At 39.7% G+C, this 18,691-nt stretch overlaps 1 protein-coding gene across 1 annotated transcript in view; it reads left to right on the forward strand.

Moving 5' to 3' along the window:
- lama5 (laminin, alpha 5) overlaps positions 1 to 18,691 on the forward strand; it is an 84,555-nt gene that overhangs the window by 17,199 nt on the left and 48,665 nt on the right. Inside the window, exons 6-20 of the mRNA XM_034877581.1 lie at positions 121 to 236; positions 6,479 to 6,597; positions 7,815 to 7,905; positions 8,499 to 8,633; positions 9,104 to 9,163; positions 10,475 to 10,615; positions 12,028 to 12,165; positions 12,599 to 12,733; positions 13,506 to 13,640; positions 14,449 to 14,586; positions 16,067 to 16,119; positions 17,350 to 17,449; positions 17,540 to 17,592; positions 18,294 to 18,399; positions 18,520 to 18,619. Of these exons, the coding sequence (XP_034733472.1) occupies positions 121 to 236; positions 6,479 to 6,597; positions 7,815 to 7,905; positions 8,499 to 8,633; positions 9,104 to 9,163; positions 10,475 to 10,615; positions 12,028 to 12,165; positions 12,599 to 12,733; positions 13,506 to 13,640; positions 14,449 to 14,586; positions 16,067 to 16,119; positions 17,350 to 17,449; positions 17,540 to 17,592; positions 18,294 to 18,399; positions 18,520 to 18,619 (1,620 nt within the window). The remainder of the gene's footprint in view (positions 1 to 120; positions 237 to 6,478; positions 6,598 to 7,814; positions 7,906 to 8,498; positions 8,634 to 9,103; positions 9,164 to 10,474; positions 10,616 to 12,027; positions 12,166 to 12,598; positions 12,734 to 13,505; positions 13,641 to 14,448; positions 14,587 to 16,066; positions 16,120 to 17,349; positions 17,450 to 17,539; positions 17,593 to 18,293; positions 18,400 to 18,519; positions 18,620 to 18,691) is intronic.

The following is an 18,691-nucleotide window of genomic DNA, read 5'->3' on the forward strand; positions in this document are numbered from 1 at the left end:
GTGTGTGTGTGTGTGTGTGTGTGTGTGTGTGTGTGTGTGTGTGTGTGTGTGTGTGTGAAAGCAATACAAAGGAGATGCCAAAATAACATTGCTTAATACTGTTCTTGTTGTTGTTTACAGGTTACAGTGCGACTGTCAGCACAACACCTGTGGCTTATCTTGTGGCCATTGTTGCCCTGGATACAACCAGTTACCATGGAAACCGGCCACAACCTACAGCGCCAATGAGTGTGAACGTGAGTAGTACCATAGTCCTGATACTGTGATGCTAACGCACACACACGCACACACACACACACTCAAGCATACGTGAAAGAACTCGTGCTTGGAAACACACACACACACAAACACACACACACACACGCACACGCACACGCACGACACACACACACACACACACACACACTCATAAACACATACACACAGTGTTGAACCACTGATCCCTGCAGAGGAATGTGTCTTAAGTGTTGGCCTTAATTTAACAGAGCTGAACAGGCACATGGGGTGCAGCACTGCTCTTAGCTGTCTTCATACCTTTCACACATGTGTCTTTATAAAACAGCTTTTTTTTTCTGGTTGAATATGATCCTGAATATGATCAACATATTTGGAACATACTTCCTGCTCGGTGGCCATTTTGTAATGGGTGGGTAGGACCCAGACACAGAAACAACACAGGGTCAGACGATGACGGTAAAGAAAATGGTCCAACAAAACACACAGAGGAGGTACAGGTGGTGGAGGTATGGATGAGAGTCACACAGAGCGGGTCTTGAGGAAGCTGCATACACGGGCGGCGGGATACAAACACACTTAGGGTTTAGTAACGAACTGGCGCCGAAGAGGTGGCCGGCCTGGGTTTATGTACTGTGGAGATGGGATGATGAAGATGGGTTGCAGCTGTGCGGAAGGCAGATGGCAACGAGTGGTCACGCTTCCGGACCAGGATCCTCTGTGGTGACCTCTAGTGGACGACAGACGAAACAGGCAGACACACAAACACACACAGGGAATAGGGAAGACTGGAACAAACAGCAGCGGGCCCATGACACATTTAGAGATCTTCCTCCTCCACTAAATTCAGACTGTATTGATGCTGGGGCGTAAAGAGGAGAAGGAAGAAAAGGACAAGGGCAAAGAAGAGAAGGAAGGAGAGCCATCTCTGGTGACCCCCCCCCCCCATACAAACGTCCGGTCTGTACGATAATTACTCTCCTTTTGTAAGGAAGGTTGTATTTTATAGAAAAATAAAGATAACTTCATATTGCAGTAATTTGTAACATTAAAAGAATGGACTCCCTCCTTGTGGACAGAAGATTTGTCGGAAGTCATTTGGTATGAATTCTGTTTATTTAAATTCATAAGATTAATGGCACATGGGCCACTTAGAGGCATTTCCTTCAGATAAATCAGATAAAAGCCTTAAACCAATCTGGGACAGGGTCCTGCTGCCGCCTGCGCTTATCAAAACTCGCCTTATATTTACATGTGAGAGCCGTCTGTTATCAAATGTGCAGTGATATTTAACAAGGACACAATGGCAAACAGGTCACCAAGGGAACACCAAGGGCAACTCCAGAGAGAGGGAGCTGAGGCGTTTCTGCACTTTGCTTTACACAAGTAACTACTACTGCAGCTGGAAGATTTATATTTATATATATATATATATATATATATATATATATATATATATACTGTGTATATATATATATATTAACCAGCGTGAGGAACACAAGGCATTTGTCCTGTAAACACAAATACAATCAATCCTCCACACACACACACACACACACATACACAAGTGTGTCTCACTATCTTTGTGGGGACCAGTCATTGATATAATGCATTCCCTAGCCCCTTACCCTAACCTTAACCATCAAACCTAAATGTCTAACCTTATTCCTTACCCTTACCCTAACCATCAAACCTAAATGTCTAACCTTATCCCTTACCCTTACCCTAACCATAACTTAATTCTAACCCTGATCCTAAAACCAAGTCTTATTCCTCAAACACCCCTTTAATGTTGTGGGGACCAGCATTTTGTCCCCACAAAGCTGTCAGGACCCCATAAGTATACTGTATTCCCAGTTTTTGGTCCCCACAAATGTAGCTAAACCTAACACACACACACACACACACACACACACACACACACACACACACACACACACTGATTGGTTTAATTATAGAACCAGTACTGTACAGATGGAGTAAATCATAGACAACTATCCCAATCAGATCAGGGCTTACGAAAACACAGGAAGAGTGAAGTTGAAATTCACTTTTGTTTACATGTGCTTTAGTGATTCACATGACTTTATTTGCGCATAGAATGAACACCAAGCAACTGTGTTGTTGTTCCTATACTAAACTCGCAACACAGACCGGGGGGGCGGGGGGGATTTATGAACAAGAATGTGAAAGTTTTGTCAAAAAAACAATCGTTGTTACATAACATTATCCTTGCGCTTTTGTAAGTTGGTGTAGGACAACCCTTGACCTTTGCTAGTGGGTCTACCTGCGTATCACAGAGACTACACCACTGGTCTTGGACTCACAGCAGCTGTGTCAACGGGGGCTAACGTTAAATGCTAACAACATTATCTTTTCTTTTTGGTAATATTAAGAGGGGTTTAATTTTAGAATATGGGAAGAGAAACCTGAAGTATGATGTTTCAGATGAAAGGAACTGTTTGGAGCAGAGACCTTCAACAGAGGGTCCAGGGCCCCTAGGGAGTCCTCAGAGTTACTGCAGGGGGGCGGACTAAATTACTGTTCATTTAAAAAAAAAGAAATTTGAATACAGAAAAAAAACATACACACATCTAAAACATGAGACAGAGATAAGGAAGTCAAAAGCTGCAAAGAAACCCCCAAACACTGTCTAACTTGGTAAAACAGACCTGAAATAATAGGCTTTGCCCTTCCTTCGTGAAACTTTTAAAAGTTTTTACAAAAATTATCATGAATCCAACATATATTCGAATCAAATATAAATCGGCCTATTTGTAAAAAAAATACATTGATGATAGGTTTACTGTCCTAGGGAAGGTAGTCACTACAGTACGGAGTCACTGTGCTACCTTTATGTTTAACATTAAAACAGGATTTATAAAATCATGCCAACAATTAATATTTTCATAACTAAGTATTCTGTGTTCTATAAAGGTATGTATAACAGCTCTATTCCGCCCTACATGTTATTGTAGGCCCAGTTTAATATGCAACTTAATATGTAGTGGGGGGCCCCTGCTCCATCTCACTCTAAGTCAAGTGGGCCTTGGCAGTTACAGAACGGTTAAAGACCCCTGGTTTAGAGAGAATATAAAACGTGTCTAAGAGCAGCTCTGTGTCTGAAGGATTCTGCTCTGCTTAGTTTATCACTCGGCTGACTCACGGCACTAGATTGTCCTTAAAGCTCCAGCTTTAGATCACAGTTTTCCCCCTTGGTTTCAAGAAAGGGAAAAAAAGTCAAATGTGCCTCAGGTTTGAGAAAAACACTCGCCACTATCAGAGCTGGAGGATAAGGAGCGCTGGTTTATTCAGCAGGCACGTCTCAGGTGCTGAGGGGTTTGATAAGAACAAATTGCTCTGTCGGGTTTTCACTGACTATGTATGGAGAGGAAACCTTGGTCTGGACTTCCTGCAGGTGTGCATTTTAGGCATGCACTTCTCATCTTTACCTTGGATTAGGTTAGAGGATGGAAGTTAACCCTCCTACTGTATATGGACATGTGCAATGTGAGGGCGAATGGGGGCTCTGAGTGATCGATAGTGTCTTTCAACACCAATACCAATTATTAGAAGTAAATTAAACCGATAACCAGTAGCCATTTACAGTGAAAAATGCAAAACTTTAAAAAATTAAATTCATTTTTATTAAATCACTGACTAAATCAGAAACTTTAAACATAATCCACAGTAACAGAGAGTCAGGTAGTGTTGGGGGGGCAGACACAGTGTTGGAGCTAAGCCAAAGTAGAACACTTTTTAATTCATTAACTTTATCGGTTATCAGGCGCTACAGATCCTTTGCAGATAATCTATCCATACTTCTGGCCCTCTTTATTATATAAAATAAGATAAGGTCTTTATTGTGTACTATAGGAAAAAATTGTCTTGAGTAGTCAAGACAACAAAAATGGCTACACATCATACACACACAATAAACAATCAACTAGCTAACATTCAATAAACCTCAGAGAAGACCCCCCCCCCCCACCTGCCCACATTTCCCATTAAATCATACTGTGATCATAAAGTTATGTATTGTACATTGCCTTATCAAATTAAAAAAATGTTACACCAAAACCCTACCAGATGTTACGCATCCTTCATAACCATAATGGTTAGTACTACAATTGTTACCTATACTAAAACTCATTACATCCAAACCCCCCAATACACACAAATCATATCTATTATTGAATAGTTTGATTCAAATTGGCATAAACTAGAATTTATATAAAGTACATTATTGTATAATTGTATTATTTTGATTTATGTAGAAATCAATTAGATAAGCACAATAAATAATGTTTCTGTATTGAATAAATAAAGGAAGTCGGTGTTTGGTAGAGAGCTACAGGCAGCTGCGGGCACAACAATGGCGGATATGACCGACAAATGCTTCCTCCAAGCACCTGCTATATACTATTTGGAAATGCCCAAACAGGTTTCAATAACAGCTTCTCCCGTGGTGCTTTGTAACAGAAGTGAAAATTGTAAAGTGAATAAAAAGAAATCAAGGGATATTTAGTATAGATCAACATGGGAAATTAATTGCGAGTTAACTACAACGTTAATGCGATTAATTGCGATTAAATATTTGAATCGTTTGACAGCACAACTTCAAATCAAACATTTCATTGTCATACATACATGACTCTTTAGATGAACAGATTCTAATAAAAACTACAAAAAGTGTAACATTGTGAAACTAAAAGAAATTGCACCAGTCTTTGATCACGGACTGTAATCACACATGAAATAAACCGTTTATGATTCATAAAATCTCCCCACCTTCTTATTTCTACTTCAAACTATATCAGGATATGATTCAGCCAGTGTGGTTGTGTTAATTACAGCTTCTCTCTTTTTGGATTTGTTTGGAGACAAGCTAGATATGATCCTGAGAAGTATGTGTGTGTGTGTGTTCACCCTGCTGAATGAACACCTGTCAGACGACACAGCATTCAAAACAACTGATGCATTTGAAGTGGCTTCACAGAGGCGGAGTGATGTCTGAGGATGTTTCCCGGGGGGTGGGGGGTGGGGAGGGATTCTCTTTATTCTAACACTTAGGACAGAGACATTCAACAAAGGTTCCGTGACCCCAAGGGGGGTTCTCAGAGTTAGTGCAGAGGCAGTCGCCAAATTATGTTTCAAAAATAAAAGTGGAAGTTACTTTTACTTTTTTATATTTTTTATTATATAACAAGCTGAGATTTGTTAACTTTTTAATGTTCTTATTGGGTTTTTTGGTTTGTTTTTTATTACTTTTATTTATCAAGTGTAAGACACATAAAATGCATACAAGAATACAATGCCTTTTCTTTTTTATGAACTTGAATGAACGGAAGTTACTTTTTTCAAAAAATAAAATATGGCTGAAAAGATACACTGAAATGACAAACATTTTATTAGAAAAGATAAATTGGCCTATTATGTGAAAAAAACGATTTATTTATTTACACATTGAATAATAGCTTAAGGAATCACCACCATTAATTTCCTGGTTTTAAAGGCTCCATTACAGTGATTTTCAGCCTTTACCTATGTATTCATTATGTCCACATTATTGATGACTATTTATCTTAAATCTAATTGGGAAGATACTTTGTTTATTATGTGTTAACCCTAAAATAACATCACAATGTCAACGTTGAGGCAATTGTCTTACAATGTTGTGACATTTCATTTTCTCCATATCACCTAGTTCAAGTTGCATCATTCAACTCTTAAAATGCTTGGCTATGTGCTTTCCATGTTTTTCATGTGAAGAATGTCAGAATTAACATTCTTCAGACCTGTATATTTGATTTTTTGCCACATTTAAAAATTTAAAAAATCTAATTTTAAACCAAACATGCCAACTGACCTTGTTATATAGTATGGTATTGTTTTTTCATGTAGTTTTGCATGTCCAGACCCTCCTCCACAGCTCTGTCAGCCACAGTGCCTCTGCTAAATAGTCTCAGGAAGGAAGTTGTTTTGGTGGAACATCTGTACGTTCAGAAGTAGTTTTAGTCGTCAACAGATGGGACAGATAGTATAGCTAGCGGTGTGGATTTACCCAGCTGAGATCTGAGGACCAGGTAACCATAGTCCTCAGATTGGACAGATAGTCTAACTTGCAGTCTGGATTTACTGGATTCATTGTATATTTTGTTAAACCAACAATAAAGGTAAGAAGATGCGTGATATTTTAGATATTTCAAAGTGCTGTCTGTGTGTGTGTGTTTGTGTGTTTCAGCGTGTAACTGCCACCGCCATTCCTTTGACTGCTACTACGACCCGGAGGTTGATCAGCAGAGAGGCAGCATGGACGTGCACGGACACCACCGAGGTGGAGGAGTCTGCCTCAACTGTCAGGTAACTACCACTCTCCTCGAGTGGCCATTCACACCAAGAAACGTGATCCGAATGAATGGGCAGGGGGGTTGTGTTGGGGGTCCGTGAAACGGCCCATTTGTTTGACGTCCTGTTGTGGTTTTAAACCGTACAAATATGCACAAGTAGACTTTATATTTCACAGTCACTGTGTTATGTCAGATCACTTTTAGATTTTGACATTTCCGACAGCACTTGAAGGCAGCTTCATTGGTCTGTTTTTGGGGCTGTTCAGAGATCGTGTTTGTGTCAGAGATAGAGGCAGGGATGTTTCCTGTTTCCATTAATGTAGATGTACAAAATCAAAAATACATTTGAAGTGTGCAAAACATTCATAAAAGTGCAAAAAACAGAGATAGAAATACATGTAGAGAAACTGCTATATTATATTATATTATATAATAATTGCTATATTAACAGTTAAAACAACATAGTTGCATAGCAGGACAAGTCTATTTTTATTCGTATAAAATGGCAGAGAGGAATCCATGAAATACATTTTTATTCCACAAAATAACTCTGTAACTGTTACTGAATGTAACTGACCGATTGTTATTTAATATTTTCTGTTTATATTTTCAATTTTCCTTTTTTTAATATTTCATTTAAAACACAAATATACAGGTCTGAAGAATGTTAATGATGGAAATAGTCAATAATGCAACGTAGGTTTCTAATCTAAGGAACTGTTTCTATAGCAACAACATGGACAGACACAATATTACAGTAGGCCTATAAATGAGGAATAATGATTTATTTAAAAAAAAATAAGCCTTTTTCTTTACCCTCGGCTTGGAATATGTTGCAGAACGACTTGAAGACAAGTACTGAATCTTGTTCAATACTTTTAAATCCCAAAAGAAAGATTTGAAGTTGTAATGTTTTTAAAAACCCTAACTTCTTCTAGTCCATTAGTCGACCAAACACTCCTTTGGGTCCAAGTCCACTAAGGGTTCTGGATACATCTCTGGCAAACACAAGGTTCGAAGTGATGCTAATCTGTCGATTAAATCAAATAATCGATTAGTCAACTAAATCATTTGAGTAAAAATATATTCAGAGGAGGACAGTCCCAGTTTATACATTACCTGACTACAAATCCTCCTTTTCATTTAAACTTCTCTTTGTGCTTTCTTTTTTTCTATTCTCTCTGGCTGTTTGACCAATTAAAACTAACACTAAAAATAACTTATTTTCAGCATCACACCACTGGAGCCAACTGTGAGCGCTGTATCCCCACCTACTACAGGTCACCTGATCACGCCATTGACTCCCCATTGGCCTGCTCACGTGAGTAGGCCCCTAACAGTTATAACCCAATTGTCTGACTGTCTTTTCTTTTGTTAGGTAATCATGGTAAAGAGGTCTAAAGGCGTCCGGCTGCTGATGTAATGGCGTATTGTCTTTAGATATGCCATAATGTAATTATACAAGTGATTATTAGTCGGACTGTTAAGCTAAAGCTAGGTTGTTGGCACTAAACACGTTGATAGCATATGACATATACTGTAGTGTATGAAAAGGTGTCTTTATAATAATAAAGAGGCGTGGTTTACTTCATAGACTGTGTATTTGTGTTAATATATTATCTGTGTCCTATGACAGGGATATAAAACTAAAAGATGTATCCTGGAATTCATTCAAAACTTTAATTTGTTTAAGAAATTATTAGATGGATTATTACTTTTAAATTTGACTGAAAGAGACAATTATATTGTTAATTGCCATTATTTCTGAGACAATTAATTGTACAGCAACATTTGGAATTGTTACAGCTCTACATGTGAGTGACAGCTCTCCGTCAAATGACATCATCTAATGGACATAACAAATACAAATATAATATATATCCATCATCACGCTGTATGTCCTCATGCCTCCAGGCTGCGACTGTCAGTCTGAGTTTACAGACGGTACCTGTGAGGATCTGACCGGCCGTTGTTTCTGCAAACCCATCTACGCCGGAGAGGACTGCAGATCCTGTGCCAGTGGCTTGGAGAACTTCCCCGACTGCTACCGTGAGTCACAGACACACAAACGCCTCACACACACTGTCTGAGTAGGGCTGGGTGTCCACTGGAATAACCCAGGACCAAGTCATTTCCATCCTTTTTGATTTAATCCCACATGTATTATATGAATACAGAATAAATAAATACAAAGTAACCTGGGTGTCAAACGAAGTGGGAAGAGAAAGGATACATTTTACCATTTTACCGTTGGTACTAGTATCACTTACAGGTACAGGCATCGTCCTTTAACCAGTCTTACCAAAACAAGACATTCAAATATAAATAAAAATATACAGTATATACTGTATATATAGAGAGAAAAAAATAGATATATAAACATATATATATGCATATGAAATATTTGAATAAAAGAAAAATTGAATTATTGAATTATTTCTCTGGTTTCTAATCTCCTTCTCCCTCTCTCCCTCTCTCCCTCTCTCTCTCCCTCTCTCCCCCCCTTCTCCGTCCATCAGCCACCCCCACCTATCCCTCCAACAACAACGGCGAAGCTAAACCGGCAGGAGAGATCATCAGTAAGACTCTACATTCTATCTTTCTTTTCTGCTCTAGTGTCCTAGAGTGAATGCTATTTATGAATTATTTGTATTAGTGCTAAATGAACAGGGTGTCTGCAGGACCGTCAAAGGTCTTTGGAAATGCCAGGGCCTAATTCTGTCTTTTCACTTATTCCCATATAAAACCTACCTACCTCTGTACAGGACCTTTATACGTACCTGCAATGCTTAAAACTGCTGAAAACTCTTTATTTTAACCCAACCAACCCGTCAGACACTGCCTCCCAAGAGCCTGGGTCTGACCAAGGTTTCTGCCTAAAAGGAAGTTTTTCCTCGCCACTGTCACACTGTTGCTTGCTCTGGAGGAGACTACTAGAACTGTTGGGTCCTTGTAAATTCTGGAGTGTGGTCCATCTGTAAAGTGTTTTGAGATAACTGTTGTTATGAATTGATACTATAAATAAAATTGAATTGAATTGAATTGAATTGAATTGAATTGAAAAACAAAAAGATGATTAAAAAAGGTTTTTAAAAGCATGAAACGTTTAGGTGTCTGATACCTAAAGCCAAAGCAGAACTCTGGGAGCCCTCACTCTTGATTCTATGTGATCTAAAAGGACATTCCGCTTTATCATAAAAAGTATTTTTTTCCCCAGCTACATGAGAGCGTTATCCATTTTACAAACGCTGGACTACAAAGACTTTATTTTGCTTAATCCAGCCTGGTAAATGGGACGCTATAGAGAGTTATAGAGAGAATATAAAGGGACATACAGCTGCGCTGACTGCTAACTAGTCCGTTATCTCTCTTAACAACCAAATACAAATATTTGTGAAACTTTTTATGACTTGATGTATCTGCATTGTATACCGTTCTGTATACATTGTATACACACACACACACACACACACACACACACACACACACACACACACATGACCATATAACTGTCTGAAGTCCCCGTGCCGGTTGCCCATGATTCTTGTAGATCAATCAGCCGGGCCTAAAGCAGGTTAACTTAGCCTAGAAAGGAATGAGGAAAGGAACTCATGCTCTCATGTTGTATCTGTGTGCTTTCCCATGTTCTTCTCTAAGCTGCTCAGCTGTTAGGTCGGATATCAGAGAAGCATGTCAGGGTGCTCCGCTTGTATCAGCCTGCTGTGTAAATACAATTCAGTCCCTCATCATAGAAATTTCTGTTGCATTGCTTTATTGAACCACCTGTTCTCTCTTATCAAAAGTAAAGTAACTTTAATGACAGATGTTTGTACTTGGTGTTTGTGTGTGTGTGTGTGTGTGTGTGTGTTTGTGTTTGTGTGTGTGTGCAGACTGTGAGTGCAGCGCGGCCGGGACTGTGGATAACTCATGCAGGCCAGATCCCCGGACTCAGAACTGCGTCTGTAAACCAGGGTTCACTGGTGACCACTGTGACACCTGCGCTCCAGGTTTCTTCGGACTCAACTGTCAGGGTGGGAGACGGATACAATGACAGACACTTCATCATTTTTAATATTGATTACTCTGCCCACTGTCTCTCTTTGTGAAGTCTTTAATGGAGGTTGGTCAAATTCAGCTTCACTAAGGGCCACGCTGGACTATGGGAATCACACCAAGGGCTAGACATGTAGACTTATTGAATAAGTCAAATATCTTTGACTGTATTACTGCATGTCACTTTTTTACATTTTGGTTGCTTTTTTCATCTTGTTTGTTGCTTTGTCTGACTTTTCTGTGGCTTCTGCAGACCTCAAACATACAGCCTTATAAAAGCCACTAAAACGTTCCTTAGCCATCATCAAGTTTAGAAAACCATGCAAAAAGAAACAACCTGTTTCTCAGTCTGAATATGAAAACTATCTGTTTTTTCTGGGGGGATTTCTGAGTTTCAAAGTCAACAAACTTGCCAAATTCTTCTTCTAAAATACACGTTCCCCTGTTTTTTGGTCTGACCCACAACCAGGCGGGCCAAAATCTATGGGGAACCTATATTTATCAAGGTGCCGGATCTAAATCTGCAAGGGGACGGATTTTGTCCCGCAGCCCTTCAGTATGACACAAGTGGTTTACATACAATTTAAAAAACAACATAGAACAAGTACAAATTCATTTCCCCTTATAATGTATATAAGTTGTAATGTCAGAAATTCTTATAGCATTTAATATACAGGAATAAAGACTGTACAAAGCCGGAACCCCAGCCTCTGCTGGGTAGTCGTATTTATCTTAATATAACTGTAAAATGCAAATAGTATTGAGTTCTAATAAGTACAAATGGCAGTATACAAGAAGAAAACAGGATGTGTTAATTAGGAGGATTTTGGGACAGGAAGACCAAAAGTCGCGTGTCGCTGCAGTAAAAATATTTACTTTAATAACTTTATATTGCATAAGCCTTAGCTAAATAAAGGATTAGAAGGATTTGGGATGATCTTCGGCTCTTAAAGCTATCTAATCAAAATCAGTGAGCTTTTATTGAAGAGTATGTTTAAATCAGCAGAGTTTTTATCCTGCAACACGTTCACAGCTGGTTACAACAAACACACATACACACACACACACACACACACACACACACACAGATAATACTAATACACAAACAGAGCAGGAATTCCAGACACTTCACTTATCAGCTTGTTTATTTATCCTGTCTTAGTTTACCATCCAGGAGCAGTTTCACACACACACACACACACACACACACAAACACACACTCCTGAACAAACAGCATTCCACTAAGCTGTGATATATATCACTGACTAATCAATATATTTACAGCTTTCCTTCAATCAGTGAAGCTCGTAATCACACATTTTTTAAACACAATTAAATACAAGTGTTATTGTGTGTGTGTTTCTGTGTGTGTGTGCGTGTGTGCGTGCAGGCTGTCAGTGTTCAGGTCCCGGCTGTCTGGACGGGTCATGTGATTTGGTGACGGGCCACGGCATGTGCCGGAGTGGTTTCCAAGGCTACCAGTGTGACCTGTGTGCACCGGGCTACTTTAACTACCCGCTGTGCCAACGTGAGTCGTCCGCGGTTACCAGGACCAGATCATATGTTTACTATGTTTATGAAAAAATAAATTAAAGTATTTTAATACTTTAAGTACATGTTCCTGATGATACTTTCACTTAAGTAACATTTTCAGTGCAGGACTTTAATTTGTAATGTACTGTATTTTTAATGTGCACGTGTGTGTGTGTGTGCGCGTCCGTCAATCACTGTCCCTCAGATGAGGCATATTTGTATGTACGTACAGTACGTATGTCCGCAAAATAAGCCCTTCTCTCTCCCTCTCTCTCTCACCCCCTCTCTCTCTCTCGCTCTCTGACCCCATCTCTCTCTCTCCCTCTCTCTTTCTCTCACCCCCCCTTTCTTTCTCCCTCCCTCCCTCTCTCTCACTCTCTCTCTGTCTCTCACCCCCCCACTCACCCCCCCTCCCTCCCTCTCTCCAGTGTGTGGCTGCAGTACAGTGGGATCTTTACCTGAAGGCTGCGATGCGTCTGGCAGATGTCTGTGTAAACCAGAATTTCAGGGTCCTAGATGTGAACAATGCAGATCTGGATTCCACTCCTACCCTAACTGTCAAGGTACGCACAAACATACAAACACACACACACACACACACACACACACACATAATCTGAAGAGAAAGTGATTAAATGCACCTGTTGCTGCTGCGTACTGTAATGAAAACAAATATGATAGCCCGTTGGACTCAACACATTTGAACGCACATGGAAACACTTAACTTTACTTACCTTCTTATGAGGTGTTCTATTGCCTCGTTACTTTTTACGACGCATTGTTGGGTTCCACCTTTTCAGTGTAAGCGGACAAAATGTTAAACCTCCAGTTATATGGGAAGGATAAAAGAGGATAAAAGAGGACTAACATATGATACCGGGTAAAAGTAAAAGTAATCTTCTCCCACATCTGTAGACTATTCCATCATTCCATCCAAACCCTTAACCTGGCAAAATAATTTAGATTAAATTGGAGAGAAGCAAAATATTAAATATTTCTTCAGCACATTCAGTCAATACGCTGACTCTAAGTAGAAAGGCAAAATACACATTTTCCTTTTGTAAACCTATAACATGCGCAAAAAGATATATGACACAATGAAGAAAAGAGAAAAAGCCAAAAAGCAGGATATGACCACTTTCAGTAAAAGATGTGAGTACTGATCCTGTGTCTAGTGATTCGAGAAGTGCTTACTTAGATGCTAACTGGTAACTGTGAATTACATTTAAGATTTTTGTGGGAATTTAAAAAACAATTTTTTATTTCTGAAGCATTTGACTTCTTACTTTTTTTTTTTTTTCCTGTAACAAGATGCCTCACCTCTTCTTTTTCCAGTGTGCACCTGTGATCCTCGCACCTCATTGGACATCAGCTGCACTGCGTCGGGTCACTGCCACTGCCAGCCCAATTACAGTGGAGCGGCGTGTGACCAGTGCACTCCTGGTTACTATGGTTACCCAAGCTGCACGCGTGAGTCACCAAACGCCTTAAACTCCTGTTTCAATCAGTATCAAGCAATGAAAGATACTTTACTTGTTTACCTTTGGGTTCACACAGGTGGACAAAATAATAGGAACACCTCATATGATATATATGTTACACTTACTATATGTGGAATTTGCCTTGATGAATAGGGCATACATAACCAAAAAAACAGACACATGTATTAAACATTAATATGAAGTAAACAACAAATACAGAAACAAATATATACAAAAAAATAACTAGAAAAAATGAGGCTGAATGGGTTGATTGCAGAATTTGCAAATAATATATAGTATCTATCAATATCAATATCAATCAACCCATGAGACAGCTTAATAATAGAGCTGTTACAATTCCTAATTTTGCTGTACAATTAATGAATTAATTAGTGTGATTGAACATATATTTGTCCCTTTTAGTTAAATAAAAAAATAATTATTAAGGTATTACTTAAACAAATTTAAGTTTTGAATGTATTCCAGGATACGTCTTTTGGTTATAAATTCCTTTCATGTGATCCAGATAATATAGTATCACAAATACACAGTCTATGAAATAACTGTTGAGTGCCAACAGCTATTAATTTAAATAACAAAAAAATACAATATTCACTTTTATAACTATAATTTGGCGCGTCTAAACCAAATCAACATTGACCAGTCACATGTCTTAACATGCCTTAGCTAATGTTGGCAGTTAAACAAAGAAACCACGATTATGTAAAAACAGTACTGACAATTAAACAATAATGTAATAATAATAATAAGTGGGGTTGGTGATGTGTTTGTTGCAGCCTGTCAGTGCTCTGCACAGGGCTCCCGCTACACCAGCTGTGACCAGGGCACGGGGCAGTGTGTGTGTCTGCCCAATGTGCAGGGGCTGAGGTGTGACACCTGTGCACATGGCGCCTACGGCTTCCCCAACTGCCAAGGTAATAAAAACACACACACACACACGCAAGTTCTCTTGTCTGCTTAACATAAAGGAATTGAGGTGTGACAGCAGCAGTAAATGTAATCCTTTCTATGCCAGATCCTCCTTCAGCGTGCTTTGTCTGGCTATTCCTCACAGCATTATGGGATGGGAGAAAACAGGTTCTTGTTTATTGGCATTTATTTAAACTTATCACAATCATCGTGGGCGGGGCTAAGCTCCGGACGGAGCAAAGGTGACTCTGCTAAATAGTCTCTGGAAGGAAGTTGTTTTGGTGGAATATGTGTACGTTCAGAAGTGGTTTTAGTCCTCAAAAGGAACTCAGATTAGACGGAGAGTCTAGCTAGCTGTCTGGATTTACCTCGCAGAGATCTGAGGAACAGGTAACCACAGTCCTCAGATTGGACAGTAATTCTAGCTAGCTTTCTGGATTTACCCTCAAGAGATCTATGGACCAGGTAACCATAGTCCTCTGAAATCCACCAGAGGTTATTATGTCAATACAGAGACAGAGGACGGGGATGGAGGTTAGAACGCCATCACAGAGACAGAGGACGGGGACGGAGGTTAGAACGCCATCACAGAGACAGAGGGCTGGGACGGAGGTTAGATTGCCAACACAGAGACAGAGGAAGGGGATGGAGGTCAGAACGCCATCACAGAGACAGAGGACGATGACGGAGATTAGAACGCTAACACAACCCCTAATTGCAGTAACAAAGTATTTGTACTACTATGTTACATTCCACTCTACTGGCCGGCACATTCACATGCCTCCTCCCCCCTCCCCCCTGCTGCTGATTGGCTGGAACAGTATTTTCTGGCCCGTTGTGTTCCATTCACAGAGCCCGGGCTGAGTAGTACCCCGGGACATTTTTTAACAAACACAGAAAACAGAGAGCTATGTGACCAAAGGTGTAATGGATTAACATCACTTAATCAAGTAAAACCAGATACAAAGATGTGTTTAGCTTCTTTTACAGGAGGGGAACTGATTGTTTAACTGTTGATGTTGGATATTATTTTCCATGTAACTGGCAGCAATGGTCAGTAAATTTGCCCCTCTGTTGCCGCCTCCGAACGTTCTTTTCACCAAGTGGGAGATATCTCAGCTGTTTTATGATATCTGAAGTCCCTGATATCTTCAATTCAGAATAACTGACAGCTGCTAGTAATTGTGGTGTATAAGATGTGATGTAAACTCAAAACAAGATAACATCTTAGTAAAAACAGTGTCTGACCTAACAAACTATTATGAGGGAGTGAAGCTCCTAATTGGTGTTTATAAGTTTGACTCGTATTGTTATGTACGTGCAAAGGAAATGGATGCAGGTGAAGGCAACGATTGTGTCAGAGATTATGACAGGTCAGATAACATATCAAATAACAATGGATAGTTTTCTGCATACACTTACAGTCAACAGATTGTCCAAGTCTACCCATAGTAGCAATAACAGCTCTTTGTTGGTCATTCACAGCTGGTACCTGCCACCCGGCCGGCTCTGTTCAGCATGTGGTGCCAACCCCAGTGGTGAGTTCATGGCTTCATTTGTTCATTTTTTGTTCATGTTTTTAGCAAATTATATTTAACCCTTGTGTTGTCTTTCCGTCCTTCATGCAACTTGTTGCCAGGGCTGTAGTACTCAAGTCCGGACTCAAGGTGCTTTTCTGTTGTGTCTGACTTGGTATTTGGACTCAGACCTGTATCGGACTATTACTTTAATTCAACAAGCATCTACCACGGTCATGGTGATTGGTCGCCGGGTACACACCCGGCTGGGTCATATACCTCAATCATCTGGTATCTATCCTATACATTTTGGCCACAGACAGCAAATAGTGAGGCCTAATTTGATCCTATAGTGTTTTATTGCATTATTACAGACAATAATGCAAAATGATCATCTTAAAGTAGAAGATATACTGTCTCTCTACTCACATACTTTATAAACAATTCTTAAAGAGGATTCTTGTTTCTCATTTGGACCTTGGACTCGATCTTGACTTGGACTCAAACTTTTTTGGACTTGGTCTTGACTCGGTCTCAACTAGTCCTGGTTTTACACTTGTTTTTGGAATTCATGGTCAATTATCCATCCATCCATCTCTGTCCGCTTATCTGGTGTTTGGTCGCGGGGGGCGCAGCTCCAGCAGGGGACCCCAGACGTCCCCTTCCCGAGCCACATTATCCAGCCCCGACTGGGGGATCCCGAGGCGTTCACAGGCCAGGTTGGAGATCTAATCCCTCCACCTAGTCCTGGGTCTTCCCTGAGGACTCCTCCCAGCTGATGGTCTTCATTACAAATCCAGAGAGAGTTGTGTGGAGTGGATAGTCTTAATTAGAAATCCAGAGGGAGTCGTGTGGAGCTGATAGTCTTAATAAGCTTTGCAACAGTGGCTTGAATATAACAGATGTTCAATAATATCAAAAAGTTAACCACTAAAGCTTTAAAGGCGACTGTGACTAAAATAGCTGAGATAATATGCAAATCAAATATTTTGTGGGTTAACATACGTCATTTTTATCTTTGTCTTGGGAAGACGGTATATGTGTTGTGGTTAATTCCTGACATCGGAGCAGGTGTGAATACAGGATTTAAAGCCAAACTTCATTGTGTTTTTTCTGTAAATGCTGCACATAGACAAAACAGGAAGGTGGATATTGGGGAATATTTTCTGTAATACCCATCATACCTGCAGAAGAAATAGACAAAAAAACAAATTGGTTGGTTTATTTTTCAGTTTATTTTCTCATCTTTAGGGCCAATGTGAGTGCCGTGGCAATGTGGAGGGCCCAGCCTGTGACACATGTAAAGCTCTGTTCTGGAACCTGTCCCCTGACACTCCTGATGGATGCACCAGTAAGAGATACTACCAACACACACCACTCACACACATACACATGACAATCATAAATGAACTCTCAAGTGTGTGTCTTCTTTCTCTTGCAGACTGTGAGTGTAACATTGAAGGAACTGCCAGTGGCGTTGCAGAGTGTGCACAGGTGAGCAAGTCAAACTGCACTTTAATCTATAGTTAGACATTCATACTGATTTAGCATGTTGATATTGCACCTGAAGACAAACATTCACATGCAGGATTTGATATTTTGTATAAATATATACAATATTGTTGGTATAATATTGGTGGATTTGTGAATTTGGGTCCTTTTCCGTGTGTGAAAAAATAAGTCAGGTAATTGATGGTATAATGTATAAAACAAGTCAAACATCTTGTTTGCATTGAGTTTGGGTGTAATAAATTGAGGATTTTTTCTAAATTTGTCTCTGTTATTTAAAAAAGAAAAAAAAAGTCTGGGCAATGTTATCCCTATGGGAGGTTTTTTGTAACTCTTAATACTATTTTACCTTTTATATTTAGTCTATTAATTGGATGTTGTGTGTATTTGAAGTTGTGGCTTTTTTTCTCTCTTTTTTCTTTTCTTTGCAGAGTTTTATTTTATTTCTATGTTTTAGGTTTAAGTTTATTTCTATGATTATGAATTGGAGAGTACCCAGATTAAGCACCTGCACTGAGTTCTTTTTGCATCTCTCTATCAGATCTATAGTTGATTATGTGTATATTGATCTGTAGTTTTTGTATATGTGTAAACCAATAAAGTAACTAAATAATAAAATACACCAAGGATCTATCTCCCTGCTCCCTGTTTTCATTCTAATTCTATTATTGTGTTCTTTCTGAAAGGAAAGTGGTCAGTGTCACTGTAAGCCAAACGCCTGCAGTGGAACCTGCTCCACCTGTAAGGATGGCTACTACAACCTGCAGGAGCAAAACTACTTTGGCTGCCAAGGTGGGTGGTCCACACTAGGCTTCAATAACACTTTTTTACTGTTGGTTTCCCCTGTCAAACAAAAGCTTAATTGGTGTTATGCTGCCATCTTGTCTTTACATTTGTGTGTGGTGTTTTCAGGTTGCCAGTGTGACATGGGGGGTTCTGCCGGTCAGTCCTGTGGAGAGAGGAACGGTCGCTGTCGCTGCCGACCCAATGTGGAGGGACCCCAGTGCAATCTGTGAGTGAGAACAACAAGACGTACAACTTTCGTAATAGTGGGCGCTTTTTTACCCCTCCTTCAGAAGTTCCG

The sequence above is a fragment of the Etheostoma cragini genome, chromosome 7, assembly GCF_013103735.1.
Source record: "Etheostoma cragini isolate CJK2018 chromosome 7, CSU_Ecrag_1.0, whole genome shotgun sequence".
NCBI lineage: Eukaryota > Metazoa > Chordata > Actinopteri > Perciformes > Percidae > Etheostoma > Etheostoma cragini.